At 40.9% G+C, this 15,618-nt stretch overlaps 1 protein-coding gene across 2 annotated transcripts in view; it reads right to left on the reverse strand.

Moving 5' to 3' along the window:
- LDLRAD3 (low density lipoprotein receptor class A domain containing 3) overlaps positions 1–15,618 on the reverse strand; it is a 116,020-nt gene that overhangs the window by 71,496 nt on the left and 28,906 nt on the right. Inside the window, exon 2 of one of the 2 annotated variants that reach the window (XM_017813765.1) lies at positions 10,467–10,613. In XM_017813765.1, coding sequence (XP_017669254.1) covers positions 10,467–10,613 — 147 coding nt within the window. The remainder of the gene's footprint in view (positions 1–10,466; positions 10,614–15,618) is intronic. The other variant, XM_017813773.1, reaches the window with a different exon arrangement.

Below are 15,618 nucleotides of genomic sequence, written 5' to 3' on the forward strand. Positions count from 1 at the left end.
CAGGGAGTTGTAGAGAGTGATAAGATCTCCCCTGAGCCTCCTCTTCTCCAGGCTAAACAGCCCCAGCTCCCTCAGCCTCTCCTCACAGGACTTGTGCTCAAGTCCCTTCACCAGCCTCATTGCTCTTCTCTGGACCTGCTCCAGCACCTCAATATCTTTCCTGAACTGAGGGGCCCAGAACTGGACACAGCACTCCAGGTGTGGCCTCACCAGCACTGAGTACAGGGGAAGAATCACTTCCTTGGTCCTGTTGGCCACACTGTTCCTGATACAGACCAGGATGCCATTGGCCTTCTTGGCCACCTGGGCACACTGCTGGCTCATGTTCAGCTTCCTGTCAATCCCAACTCCCAGGTCCCTTTCTGCTTGGCTGCTCTCCAGCCAATCTCTGCCAGCCTGTAGCGCTGCAGGGGGTTCTTGTGGCCAAAGTGCAGGACCCGGCACTTGGCCTTGTTGAACCTCATCTCGTTGGAATCAGCCCAACTCTCCAGCCTGTCTAGGTCCCTCTGCAGAGTGGTAGAAAAAAAAAAAAAAAAAGGTTGTCCCCTTTGACCGAGCACACAGCTTCGAGAGGGACACACATGGAGCGTTGAGGGAGGAACGGGACACCCGCCTAGCCAGCCAGATCAGCCAAATCAACCCTGGCGATCAGTGGGGTGACAGATGTCGCAGCCAGATCGCCCTCACATCCTCTGCTTGCTTTTTCCTATCTCGAAAAAAGCTTAGCACTTCGAGTTGCATTCCCAGTATAAAATCCACCCAACAGTCTACTATGCCAGAACTTCTCCAATTCAAAACAAGACAGCTATTTAATGTAAGGAGTTTTGATACAAAACACAGACAACTGCAGGGCATTCACTGCACCTACAGAAAGCCCTTGGGTCACTCTTTCCTTTACTCCCCGTTTAACCAGGCAGGTGAAACAGCTGCTAGTCATAAACTGCTAATGTAAACTCAGAGAAAATGATCCTAAAATTTGATTTATTTAAAAGAGACCAATTTTATTTTTTTTAAATTAGTGAAATTAGCCCTGTAAGAAACATCAGAGGTTGCCTCCAATACATAAAACTATCACCCACTTACGTGGGTAGTATTAAACTACGGTTAACAGTAAGAGAGAAAGGACAATGCTGAAGTAAAAAAGCCAATGGATTCTACTGCCTTGAAGAGAAAACTGCTTTCTTCAAAAGAAAAGGGGAAAACTGAATTACTTCACTTTGGAGCTGAATTACGAGTCAGTGGCCTTTACCTCTTGACAGACAGTAAGGCCTTAAAGTAATCTTTCATGATCTAGGAGTCCATGTTTCAGTCCTTCAAAATCATCACAAAGCAGATGAGATGTCAGAAGAGAGCATAGACAAAAATCTTGTTTTTCAGACATTCAGTAAAGCAATTTCTCACTAAAAGAAGTGTTTTAGAAGTTGCTACTCCCTAAACAACCCAAACAATAATATCATACAAAAGGACAAATTCGAAATCAGCTGTTGCACCACACAAATTAAGCACAACTTCAGAGTTGTTAAGTTACTCAGGATAAATACAGGCAGGACAGAACACCACCCTTAAGGGATTTCAGTAGCAGAGGCAGCCCTCTTCAGAGGACATCTGCATGCCCGATGGGCTACAGTCCCTCACTCCATCCTGGGATACTACCTACCTGATCTTTTTCTTTCAGTTCTGCCACTAATTCCATCCAACTGTTAAACCTGTCTGATTCCCAGCTCTCCAACTGGGCTATTTACTGACCCCCATCAAGAGGATTAAATAATTAGCACCACAAACCCTCTTGATCTCCTTGCATAAAAAGCTATCAAACATAAGCAGTTATTACTCTTGCCCTTACTCATGTGTAATTGAGCTTCAAATGAAACATTCACCATGGTCACTTAATTACAAATTACTTATTTTAACTACTAAGTATTTGGTTGCTTAATCATGAGTGAAAACAAGAGCTAATTCCAGTCTGATATTCTATGTTTAAGAATCACCTGAGTAAGTGACAAAAAGATCAGCAGCTGGCTTACAGCATCTTCCCAATTAATACAGATGCTCATTTCAGGTGTTGTTTAATATTCAGCTTAGCTTAAGAATTCTGATGTTTGTTACCTACCTGCAAGAAATATTCCAGGTCAACCAGGAAATGACAGGAGGCAGCAAGAAACACAAAAGGAGACTTAAAAGCACTCAGTGATTTTAAGATGTGAATAGAAGAACAGAAGTCCAGAGGTATTCCATGTATTTTTGTACAGCTACTACAAAATGTACAACTACTTTTATTGAGAAATTCCTAGCTTTCTGTTATATATTCTAGTTATTTAGGAAAATAAAAGAGGTGTTAATTTCATTAGCTTTTTACACAAATTATAGTAGATTATAAATGACACAACTAAAGACTGATTTTGTAGAGTGTAAGATTGTTCCTTACACAACACCTGACAGCCTGGAATCCTAGCACATGACAATGCTTACTCCATTAACATTAATACACAAAATCTATTTTGACTGCAGATTTTCATTGCCATGATCCTTCCAGGATGTGAGCTCTGTACAATGCTTCTCTCTTCCTAAATTCTGGCCCTGCTGTCAGATTTTCTCATTCCATATATTAACACCACCCCCCAAGCAGTCAATATAAAAAATAATCCCTATTTTTAAGTTTCTTGTACGGGATCCACCTGTCTAGAAGAGGCAAGGGAATCTTTGGCAGAGGCTGGCCAACTCAGTGAGCAGGCTTTAAACTGAAGGACTCAGGGTGTGAGGTCCAAAGTGGCAGTGCTCACTACATCACATCCAACTGTGATACTGAGATTCTGTGATTTCTTACAGTCCTGTACTTTCTCTGCAGGCATTTAAAATGCACTAGATAGAGAGGTAGTGTAAGGCAGGGCACCACAAAGGTAGGCTGTTAGTCCTGTTTACAAGCAGAGTCAAATTCCCAGATCATACTCTCAAAAAAATGCCACAAGCCTCACACTTCCACCATTTCACATAGATTTTAGCAGGGACTCAGAGTTATGAAGCATTCGAGTTGCTGTAATTATACTACTTTAACATACTGCTTTTATATTTAACTCTATGTCTTTATCTTGTTTGTTATGCCTGTATCACTCTCCTTCATGCTCATGGGGGCTAGCTCAGTTATTTCCATCAACCATTCACCCGTCTTTGGACACATCCATTTGCAGCAGAGGCTTGTCATCAACTCCAAAACTACATGCAGACAATGACCAAAGTTCACAGCCACCCAAGCCTCTCGTGAGTACTGTGAGCCTTATCACAGCCACTCTACAATTCCGAAGCAGCAGATACAGATTTGATGAACTAAAGACTAGAGATGCAGCTCTAGTACTTTTGAATTGTGTTACAATCATAAGGTAAAATCCTCAAATGTAAAAAAGTTATTTTGATGTGATTTTTTGGAGGTTTTTTAAATATTTTTTTAAGTGGCAGGTTGCTAAATCACTTACTTGCAAGTATTCCTTACTTGCTTATTTATCTTCTCCAAAATGTGGTGAGCTTTGATACACCACCACTTCACAGCTATTAAGTTTGCACTACTATCATCTTTTAGCTAGTAAGAAAGAATACAACTTACCAGACACCAGGAATGGAAATTTCTCAAAGCTAAAAGTGCACCTGGCTAGCAGCAACAGACTGCAGCACTTTTACACTTGTTGCAGGACCTTAATCCCAGGAATCTGAAAGCATCTCTTAAAAATATCACCCTCCCCTCATCTTCTGTAACATTAGCCTTAGTCAACATCACGCTTTGACTGATGCTTTAAGAATAATTTTCTGGGGCCACGATATACGAAACAATTGAAAGTCAGTAATCTTTACTGATGGGTAGGATTAGTCCTGCCCAGGTCTTGGCCCACTGCTGTATTTCTAGATCTCAGCTGGTTTAGACAATCTCTTCTGAATTAAGCAGACATTTCTTTTTAACAAAACACTGCATCTCATTCTTCATTGCACTGAGCTCTGCTTGTTGAACAGAAAGCCTAGTATTTAAAAGGATAAGAGCCAGAGTTCCTGTGCCCTTTGTTCCTGTACATGAAAGCCATTCATTAGACTGACCCTGCTGAGAGGTTAAACCCAAGCAAAATATCTTCAGCTGTAATAACTGTACTATCATAATAAGCAGTCATTAAATAGCTTATAGAGATTGCAGAACTCATTGTCTCTACAAGACCTTTTCTCTCTGTCTTTTAAAGTGGCTTCTAGACCTGGTTACTTGTTCTTAGCAGTGTGGAAGTCATGAATTTGACTACTCTTGCAGCAAAATGTAACGCAAGGTGAGGACACATCTAAATTCAGACTGTGACCAGAACAATTTGGATTGTCACTAATGACCATTTATGAATAAATTTTGTCTTTGCCTCCGTTGTAATTTTGGCGCTTACAAAGAGAAAAGCATGGGTACATAATGTGCCTTTAATATAATATCAGCTTGTGAGCTTCGTGCAGAGCAGACTAAAAGTGCGCTCTTGATTCAGGGCAAACCCCATGATTATTTTTTTAAAGCAACACACAGCAACAAATCTAAAGAACTTCTTCTAAAATCTACCCTGCATCAAAGAGGGCAGGACAAGGTAGTCTGACAGTCCTTATCTGAGGCTTCCAGATTTATGACACGGCTTTGAAGCTGGTGCAGTCTCCGCTCAATCCACCTCCTTCCTACTGAAGCCCACACCAGGCAGTGTAGGAGTTCTTGCACTCAGAAGCTTCTCCAATGACAGCCCAACTTCCCCAGATATAACTTCATTTTCAGTGGGATTTTTTTCTTTTTTAAATAATTTCCAGCCCTCTGATGCTGGAAGCTTTTAACACATGCAGTTCTTAAAAACTACTTCTTTTGTAGAAACTGGATGCCCATGTCAGTCAAAATGCACCTGAAGAAGAAAACCTAGCTAATCCACCTTTGTTCTCCAAGAGTTTCAGTTTCCCAAATGAAAGGTTTTAGAGCACAGGAAAATATTCTTCACATAATCTAGGAAACCCAGGCTACTAATTGCAGAGCGTGGGTTTCATTTAGCATTCATGTGAAAAGATTCTTTATATTTCATCTGTGTCTGTGTGTAACTGATCATTATGAACCCTTTCCTGCGAACTCTCCATTACCGAACGTGTCAAGCTGTGACACCTGTTGCAAGTGAACACCAGAGGGAGCAGTAAACATTTGTCTGGTAGGAAATTTTTATATTGGAGATGGAAAAAATAAGGAAAGCGAGGCACAGTAAACCCTGGAGAAACGTAAAAATGATTACTGTGGGCTGTAATTTCAAACTACAATATACTGCTAATCCAGCCTAACTCCCCACCAGTGTAGGGTCAACAAAGAGTTAGAGAAAGTGTGCAGATACAAACACTTTGAATGAGGGAAACTTAGTTGTGCCACATCTCCCACCCCGTCACTTCACATCCCGACGACACCAGAAGATTTACGAAGTCTTCTGAGACTATAAAGCATTTATACAAAATGCTGTGTGCATTTAGATGGATTAAATGGAAAGGCAAACATACCCAACGTAGAAAAGATAAGACACGGAATGGAATCTGAAAAAACAGATCATGTTTATTATATATAAACACACAGCTCAAACTCTACAGGGTAAAACCAAGAACAAAGTTAAGAGACACATAAGAGAACATGAAATCAAAGATTATTATGCCAACATATCAGCAATGAACAAGTAATCGCAACACTATCTCAAATATTATTCTACTAACCTGGCAAAGACAGTTAAAAATGCTTGCAAAACCAGCATGGTTACAACCGTAACAACACCGATCAGAAAGCATTCCCACCGCACACCTTCATCCTTGCACTACAGCATGCAGCCTACCAGACGTAGGAGTTGCTAGGGTATTTGTCACCAGGATAGGGCCTCAGGGGCTCCAGTTCCCTGATACAGAAACAGAAATGGTCTTACCAGATCTGCTAGACACCTGGATTAAATTGGTTTCTCAGTCTGCCCAAATATGAGTCACAGTGCTCAGGACCATGAGAGTGTGTTGGTGTGAGATTGCAGAAAAGCTTGGCTCACCCCACCATGTTGAGTGCAACCCAGCATCATACATGTGTATAATGTAGATGTTATAAAAATCTTCAGTTCTGATTGCATTGGGTTCCCTGCAAGCACGTGTCTCAGGAAAAAAGACAAAGCTGACCTTTAGTGGAAGCCTGCTTGGCAGGCAGCTTCAATACCTGCCTGGGGAATCCTTATTAAAATGGGCCGTTTTCATGCAGCACTTCATTTAATGAAGACATTCGCCCCCATGGAGGAGACTTGCTCATAAAGACTCTGTCTGAAGAACAATCAGAGAAAGGTCTGATGACGACGGATTGCTGGTGATGAAACGAGCTTTTTATTACCACAGTTCCAGATGTTCCTACAGACCGGCGCTTGCTAGCCAGTGCAGAAGTGTGTTGGCAGCACATTCCTACAAGCTCGGATGATGCCCTCTTGCTCAGACATCTGTACACTCCAATCACAGCTTTTAACATTGATTCAAAAACCTGGTTTACCTTTATGTTTGTGTTGAATGAGCAACCATGACAACTGGAAACAGAAACACACGGGAAAGAGAAGTTTCTAACATGAGAACACACTGCCCCAAGGCTATCCTTGCATAACATTTTTTTCTAGCCACAGCCTACAGTCTTTAGCCCTTCAATTAACACAGCTAGTCACTGCATTCACTGCATGCCACTGTCTGCTCATAGCTGAACGTACAAATCTGGCACATAAGAGATGGCTCTCAGAAGAGCAATGAAGGAAAATCCAGGCTCCTGGGTATTTGGTAGTCTCTAATTCTGGCCGCTGTTATGCCAGGCACTTAGCGCGGATGATGTGCCATGCTCTGAATCCCCACCATCTGCTGCTCGTTAGCTGACAAAGGCAGCACATGCCACCTCCCCACTAGCTGCTGCTCATTACTGACAACAGCCATTCCATGTTCACAATGTTCTCTCTGTAATAATCTAATACGAAGACGTACAAAGAGCAAAGGAAAAAGGAAACAGAGATGACAGAGTAAATTATAAGCTTAACTAAGAAGATTAGAGCACTCTTAAATCTCAAGAAGTGAATCCTTCCAACAACAAGATGCGGTTCTTGGCCCCAAAGGAATAGGTCAACAGGTAGGTATAAAGGTCAGCACTAAAGATAATGCATTTCCCTCAAAATGTTTTGAAACATGCAAGCACCCATTTCTAGGCTCTTTCCATTCAGGTTCTCTATTTTGTTACATTTTGGCTCTTCCATATTGGATAACAGTAAGAACTGAGTGGCTCACAGCATGCAGCTCCCAACCTGACCAGGGCAAGCACTAACCCCAGGTATATATAATGCCTAGTGGTATGCAACCAGTGCAGGATTTAGGATTTATGCAATCAATACCTATAAGCTCCCCATGAAAGTCCTGTTGGCAAAGATTCTGCATTTGTCAAGAAGAGCTTGCTTCCATTATAAATCATCTACACGGCTAAAAAGCAGTAATAGTAGTAACACTTGAAAAAAACGTGCATGACAGATACTGGACTACACAAGCTGATGAGCAACCCAACAGATGAGAACCAGAAGAGAAGGGGGGCGATGAACTACAAAAGGGTTCTCCACTGGCAGATACATTGATGATGGCAGATTACTCAAACTATAGACAACTGGAAGTACTCACAAAAGATTCACATTGCTATGGTCAATTAATTCTTTTTCAAGCTCAATAAGTGGCTTAGAGGAAAAACAAAAGAGAGATTCTGCTTCAAGCAGTAGTTCTTCTTTACAACAATGTGGAGTCTCTGTCTCAGCTTATTCCCTCCCTCCTATGCCTTTCCTTAACCCTCCTCCCCAGATAAAACCAGATAAAATTTTTCAGTCTTCGCATCACCATGACAGAAGGCAAGAGTATGAGAAATGTTCTGTGCAATAACAGCATATAGCCAGCCAGTGTGGGAAGTGTTAAACTGATCACAGGTCAGGGCATAGAGGAAGCATGGAAGATGACAGACGGTATGGATTCTGGCAAGTGTGGGAGATGGAGGGGAGATGGAGAGAAAGCCCACAGGCAAAGGGACATGGTTAAAAACAATGCTCCTGCAAAGCAGGAGACAAAAAAGGGACAAAAGGAAGAGAGGGAAGAGACAAGGCATGAATGGACAACTTGCAGGTAATTCTGTTTTGCATCTTATTTCCTCCTCACACCCAGACTATCACTTTTCCACTCACGGCCACAAAAAATGAGAACCAGACCACAAGTTTAAAATTCTCCTGTTTGAAGGGGGACACACAGGATGAGATCCTACAGCAATGCAATTGATAAAATATTGCTGTACATCCACATTCAACTATAAGACAAACCAAAAGAGAAAGACTTTCCACATAACCACACACGTGTGCATGAAACTTCCTCAGTGAGCATGCCAAAATACAGCATACTCGTCTTTGCAACAATACCAATCTACAGTACCAAATGAATCCTGTAACCAAGCTCCTGTTCACACACAAACACTTGTCAGCAAGTCTAACACCTTTCAGTGTGAAATAGTTACTCGATGAGGAATCACGGGCAAAGCAACTTAAGAGTACAGCTGAGAGTAGAACACACTGGGAACTCAGCCATCTCATGCTGCTAATGCAACTCCTATGGCTTTGTCTCCACTTTGCTCAGCTACTGCAAAGCAAAATCACAGCAAAAAATGAAGGACTAATTTTGCTGCAAGGTAAGTTTTAGAAAGTAGAGCCTTTAGATAGAAGAAAGGTAACAAAGCCTAGCCTAAAATGATTAAAAAAAAAAGTTTTATACCTATACAGCTGCTTTTCAATGCCTTATCTCTGAGCTAGGAACAAATTTAACAACAGATTTGGGCTCTATAAGCCCATCCAACTTTTGATTACTTTATGATGGAAAAGACTGGTTGGTAACACTATAGATTTGGAGACTCAAATGAGCACTATATGCATTCTGTTTTGGCTTATCTGACCTGTCAACAGCAGGCTAGCATAGGATAGCATTGCTCTCCCTGCAAGTCTCTTTTCTGTGCTAACTTTCCCTTTGTGAGGGTCATCAGATAGCAGATAGATGTACAGCAAGAGGAAAGAAGAGTCTAATTATCTCCATCGACTTGTGTAGGAACAAAAGGATGCTCATCCAGAAAGCTGGCTAAAAGTATTTAAATATAAAACCCAACAAAGGACAATTCTGCAGAAACTTAAAATTCATGGTTGCAGCATAGCCTAGATCAGTGAGGTTTATTTCAGTCTGTCGTGACAAGAACAGCTCTTATGAACTGTTATTTTACAGCTATTTATATTTTATTGTCAGTTACCATGTTTATTATTGACTGTAATTCAACTGATTTTGGTAAGGAAATTTTTGAACAGAGTCACAAAGCATATTTTCCTGTTACTGATTCTTGGATAAATACCCAGTACAGCCTTCATTAAGAAAATCTTCATTAAGGTTAATGAAAATCTTCACAAAAATCATCTAATTGTATCAGGTGAAACAAAATTTATGCAAGGCAGATGATGACAACACTCTTAGAGACAGAAAAACTCCTGGTTTGCATCCTATAAACACCAAGATGTGCCATCATTCAGCTTGTTTTAAGAAGTAGAAACAGTACACCCAAAGTCATGCCAGCAGTCTATTCAGGAGCCAAGTAATAAGGAACCTGAGTCACACAGTTGTTGTCATCAGGAACATCTCACTGAAAGGTACAGGTTGAGCTTTGGATATTTTCATTCTTGCCAAAGCTCCCACCGATATAAATTCTGCTAAAACAGATATGCATGACAAAGATCAATCCTAATAACAGACTCATTCTTTCCTAAGATGTTAACATTTAAGTAAAAAAAAAAAAAACAGTTAAATTAACTTGTCTTCAATGTTGTTACACGAGCCTGATGCCTTATAAGGACTGCAAAACATTAGATATTTCATAGAGATACTTTTAATGCTTTAGAAAGTGAGCAAAGCTCACTGGCTTAAAGCAGAACTATATATGGAGATTTTCACAGCACAGTTATTAAAGCCCCCTTACTTAAAAGGGATGGATAACTGGGGTTAAAGTAGAGGCAATCGAGTTAAAAAAGCAAGAGCATTTAACAACACATGGTATTTCTATTCAGGTAATTTGAAAGAAACTATTCTTTTTTCCTTTCCCTCCATAAGGAAAGCTAATGATATCTTAGAAGTGTCCTGGGAAAGGTAAGCTTCCTATAAATTCATTTGAAGTGTAACGAAAACCTCCGTAAAGCATACACGTAAAGAAACTACACTGGATACCAAAGAACCTTATAAACCTGAAATAATAAAGTCTGTGCATTTTTTTCTAACAAGATCTAAATGAAACTGGCATCAGTTGTTACTTCCCTAACACACACTACAGAACACACCAGTAACACTACTTAGCCAAGCCTTGTGATATAAAGCATGTTAAGGTCACAGCAATGGTCACTTACGGCATTCCTTCTCATCACTGTCATCAAAGCAGTCTGGCAGCCCATCACACTGCCAGGACCCTGGGATACAGCGTCCATTACTGCACATGAAGTTTCCAGGAATGTTGCATTCATTTGTGAAGTTATTCCCAGGCAACAGTTGGCTGTCTGCGACAAATGAAAGAGAGGTAAGTTTACAGAGGATTTTAACAAAGGCAACAAAAGCAGTCACTGAGCAAGCTGTTTCAGCAGTTGAATGGAGATGAAACATGGATCTTGATCCTGGTTATTTTGTCATTATCCTATCAGCATCCTGAGCATGGTACTTTGGTAGCACTTTCTTTTTCCCAAATTATCATTTTACTTGTTCTTCATTCTCACACTCCATTTTGCAGATTTCCCTCCTGCTATTTTCTTTCTAGGAACGTACATGCAGCCTTCTATGTATACTTAGGTCAAAGCAAAATTTGTTTAAAAAAAAAAAAAATTCTCTTCTACACATGGTCAGTCTAAAGAAAAATAAAACAGATGAGGCCACACGAACTCAGCTCTATAGTCCCTTGCTTTTGTCAGATTAGTACTTAAATGGCAGAATACTTTGTTGTTGCTGTTGCTACCCAAGGGCTATGCACTAGGTAATTGAAAACCTATCATGAATTACGCAGTGTATTAAGTTTTAAACATAGCACTGCTGATCAAAGTTAGAATTGAGCTTCTTAGTGTTAATACAGTCCCCTGACATACATCTGTCCACAGGCAAGTAAGGCATTTGGCCAACTGGTGGGGGGTCAGTAGCAGGATACTGGAGATAAGAGAACAGTGAAAGAGAGAAATCTAGAGATTTGCCTTCAAGGTTAAACACAGCTCTAATCAGTCATTTTAATCTACTGTTTTTCTCACTTAGTGCATTTTTTCTGGAATGCAGATATCACAGAAACACAAACTTCAATGAAGGAAGACAATGACAGTGGTTTTAATAAGCACCAAAATGGCATCACTGTTGCTAAGAGGAGGGAAAGCTACAAGACAAGGCAGAGAATGGGAGAAAGAATATCTTTTCCCTTATCTTCCCATCATATTCCAGACTTGTCCCAGGCAACATGCACTTGATCAAGCGAAAAATCAGAAATACAAACCTTTCCCAGGTAAGGTGGAGTTGTCACAAAAATGTCCCCCTCCCCCCCAGCCAGCCTACCTACCTTCATTGTTCAAAACCAGAAAGAAATTAAGCTGACACAAAGCTTAACCATTTACTTCTCATTTACCTATTTTGAGGATAACCATATTACTTTTGGAACTCAGGGGGAGTGACAGAGCTGCAGTTCCCTCCACTGCCCACCCTACACCAGCATCCTATTGCTCTTGGAGTCCAACTCCTTCCTCTCCCCAGGAAGGCCTGAACACCACGGGCAAGGAAAACATTACTAACACAGCATTGTGTGTGCCCTACTCTTCAGTCCTGCACAGGGCACAGAGCAGATCACAACTGCCAGGATCAGCAGTTTAGGAAGACCCCTTCCTAGCTCATTCCTGCACTCCCAGGGAGGAATTTGCTTTGTACGGGCATCTTTGGAGAACTCATCTGCCAAAATAACAAGCTTTATAGCATGATTAGAGAATGAGGCTTTCTAGAAACTCTTGAATCAGCCAAATGATTCCCTTCCTTCCCCAGAGCGTTTCAAAATGCTCCATCCCTGACACAGGCAAAACTGCTAAGTTTCACATCACTATTTCAAAAGACACGATAGGAATGCTTCAGGGAGGTAGTTTCTTTAAGCCTATGTCTGCCCCAAACAATGTATTTCCTCCCAAATGTTATTTCTTGCAAATGGCTGATTCTCCTGGGGATGTTTCAAGAATCTGCCAGAACAGTGCAGATGCCTTAGTGGAAATCTGCCCTGAGCTGTTAAAAGACAAGGTAGCTTGGAAAAAAACAAAAAGGTGGAAATAAGGTCTTTTGAGGCAGGTGGGCAATCCGAGTCAGTGGCCACACATCCGGAGCCACTCATAAGTCTCCTGCTTAAAGAAAGACTGAAAGCTACCAAAAAGCATGCCCAGGCATGCAGCTGGAAATAAGACGTCTTTTAGCAGCTTCACTCAAACCTCAGTTTCATTCCCTGCATCACTGGAGAAGCAACAGCTTTGCTCTCCACACTGTTACAACCTACAGCACCCTGGAACAAGCTCAGCTCCTGCCCAGTCAGGCAGTACCTTCACTGCTCCCAGCAGCTCCCGGAGAAATGCTATACCCAACTCTGCCTCATGCCCTAGAGACCCTAAATTTAAATCAGCAATGGCAACAGTTTGTCCTTGGATACTCCTACCATGAAACACTGAACAGATACTGCACTATCAATAACCACTGCCAGGCTACTGCTGCCTTACAGCCACCACTGTTAACTAAGTTCTGCAGTTCTGTGTTCAATCAGTAAGGGCTTTTTTGTTGTTTATGGTGTTTTTCCCCTTACACCAGTAATGGAACACATTCAGATCAGTCTTTGTATCATTGATGTGTACCTGGTAAGTAATGACCAAACAAAAATCACCACACTCAAACAGCTACAGGGTGAAATATGGCAAGATATGACAGAGGTGAGATACCTGGGTATTCTTTGCAATGTAAAGGTTCAGTCAATATACCATATATCAAATTAGTTATAAAGCCTGTAAGAGCTTCAAGAGCAGAATATAACTCCCTTCTCTATCGTCCCCGCAATAAATAGCTTTTAGGTCAGTGTGGTACCGCTGCAAGACTTTCCTGATAACAGTCATAACTTTTATTACAATTTACAAGTTTTGAGATACTACAAAACTGAAATGTCCTAAGAATAAATCTCTGATATAAAACAGAGCTTTTCCAAGCTTGACAAGAGAACTGGAAATTACCAAGGCTTTTGCCCTCTCAGAATCTAAGCAACCAGGCAGTACATTTTGGCAGCAACATCAAAAAGATGCCAATCTCATGGCATCTCTCTCTGTTGCTTTGCACTACCTTCTTGTCTGACCTGATACTTATGCCTCTCAACCAACCCGCTCCACTTCCACACAGAAGCAGCAGTTACCCAAAATGAGAAATCCTGCTGTGAACACTTAAGTGTGACTTCTTCATGACTTGGGCAAGTTGCTAGATAAGAACCAACACCACGTCCCACAGCTACCTGCTCCAAGCACAGAACTGTCTTCTCCCACCAAGTATCATGATGTTCCTGAGAAAAAACAACTGGATGCATCTCAAACACTTTAACACTTCCTTGTCAGATCTACTGATGTTATCTTGCCTTAGAAGCTTTAGCCATGATGTCCACACTCCTTTAATGAAAAAATTTAGACCAAGCTATGTAATTTTGGAAATTTCTAGAGTTTCAAAAAGCAAAAAAACCACAAACAAGAAACTATCCCCCCTAAAAAGCGCTATCAAGTCTCTGTTACTTTTAACAACTCCTTTAAATAAATGCCATGCTTCTATCCTATTAACTTGAAGCAACAATCCAGGAGCACGTAAAAATTTTATTTGTTACCCAGTAAGTTGTTTGTTTATAGGATTTCCTTTGTCATACAAATAAACTTATCCTCAATGTTCTTTTAAAGCAAGGATGTATTACTAACTCTTTCACCAAACAGGAAACAAAAGATAGAGGCAGATCAAGTTACTTGCAGACAGCCCTACACAAGCTTTGCTGCAGAATGGGAACACAGGAACTCTGACTCAATCCAGTTTTAAAGCAACAGATATTTCTCTTAAAACATGACCTTCATCAGCTGCTAGGAGACTTGCATGTTACAGACAGCAACTTGAGAGTCACAGTCAACACATCTAGAAACTTGTTTCATGTATTACTCCATGCCCAAAAAATCCACTGGTGGATAAAGAACTGTCAAAACAATGGCACATGTGGAACTGTTTTAAATTGTATTGCCCCTTTCGCTTCCCTCACTTTGCAGGTCTCTTCTAATGGATTTAAAATGATCCTCAAAGAAATCCTCTGTGCAATCATCATCTCCCAACCCTGCCCACTCAGCACACAGCCCACTGCACGACTCCGGGATTTGTGCACACACAAGGATGAGCGCTGTTACAGACACACACAAGACAGACATGAAAAGGACCAAACCAGATCATCTTGTTCAGTTTTATAACAAGGTCCATAAAGATGTCAGGTTTTGTGTAGCCAACTTGCTGCACTGCCTGTTGGCAGGGGCAGAAATTCCTTCAGTCTGGCAGAGCTGGCTTTCCAATAGCTGACATATTTACCCTGCAGCCTTTGACTAATTTTGAATTCAACCCAAATATGAGCTACACGGATGTGTTCAGTTAAGTAAAGGAGGAAGGAAAGAAGAGGAAAGTAGTCCATTTTCACTGCAACACATTGCTCACTTTAAGCAGCATACCATCTGGGTGAATTAAAAAAAAAAAGAACTCATGTTTCACCGTGAAGGGGACCGAGTAAGGAAAATCAATCTGGTTTAGCAGCCACTTTCAAAAATGTTACCATTTAAATATTTAATATTCCCTGAAAAAGAATCAGAGAAAAATAAATAAAAGGACAAGTCATACTGAGCAAGCACTTTACACTGTATTAAGAAAGCAAGTCAAGGATATCTTTCATAAAACCATATTTTACCTGAAAGCACTCCAGAGAATTGTGCACATTACAGAACAGATCACTACTGATAACACAGCTGCCTCTATATCAGAAACTATAATCAGTAAGAACAGGCAGTCACCCTGGCCAAGAAGGTTTTGAGGAAGAAATACAAGACACTTAAGTGTTCAACACCCTCATGAACAACCTCAGTAACTTCAGCCTCTTGGCAAAAAGGATCTATCACTAAGGATGAACCACGAGCTCTTCACCGCCAAACTTTTGGCATGTATTTTGCAGGAATCATGGGATCTTCACTGGATACTTTCAATGGATCACTGCTTAAAGTTTTTCACATGTGAAGAGAATTATTTTGATCCAGGCTGGTACGTAGCTGTTAGGCTGAAGGGTTACTCATGATACTTTCCTGTCACATGATGTATGCATTACACTTCATACTTGAATTCATTTTTTCTTTCTGCTTAAACCCTTGCCAGGTTTGACTTAAGCATATCAGAAATCCGTTCTATCTCTACTGAAATCTGCACCATGTTGTGAAAACAAAAGGAGAGAGACTAGAGCAAGTCAGT

This window comes from Lepidothrix coronata, unplaced genomic scaffold (genome assembly GCF_001604755.1).
Source record: "Lepidothrix coronata isolate B3197 unplaced genomic scaffold, Lepidothrix_coronata-1.0 Scaffold1, whole genome shotgun sequence".
Taxonomy (NCBI): Eukaryota; Metazoa; Chordata; class Aves; order Passeriformes; family Pipridae; genus Lepidothrix; species Lepidothrix coronata.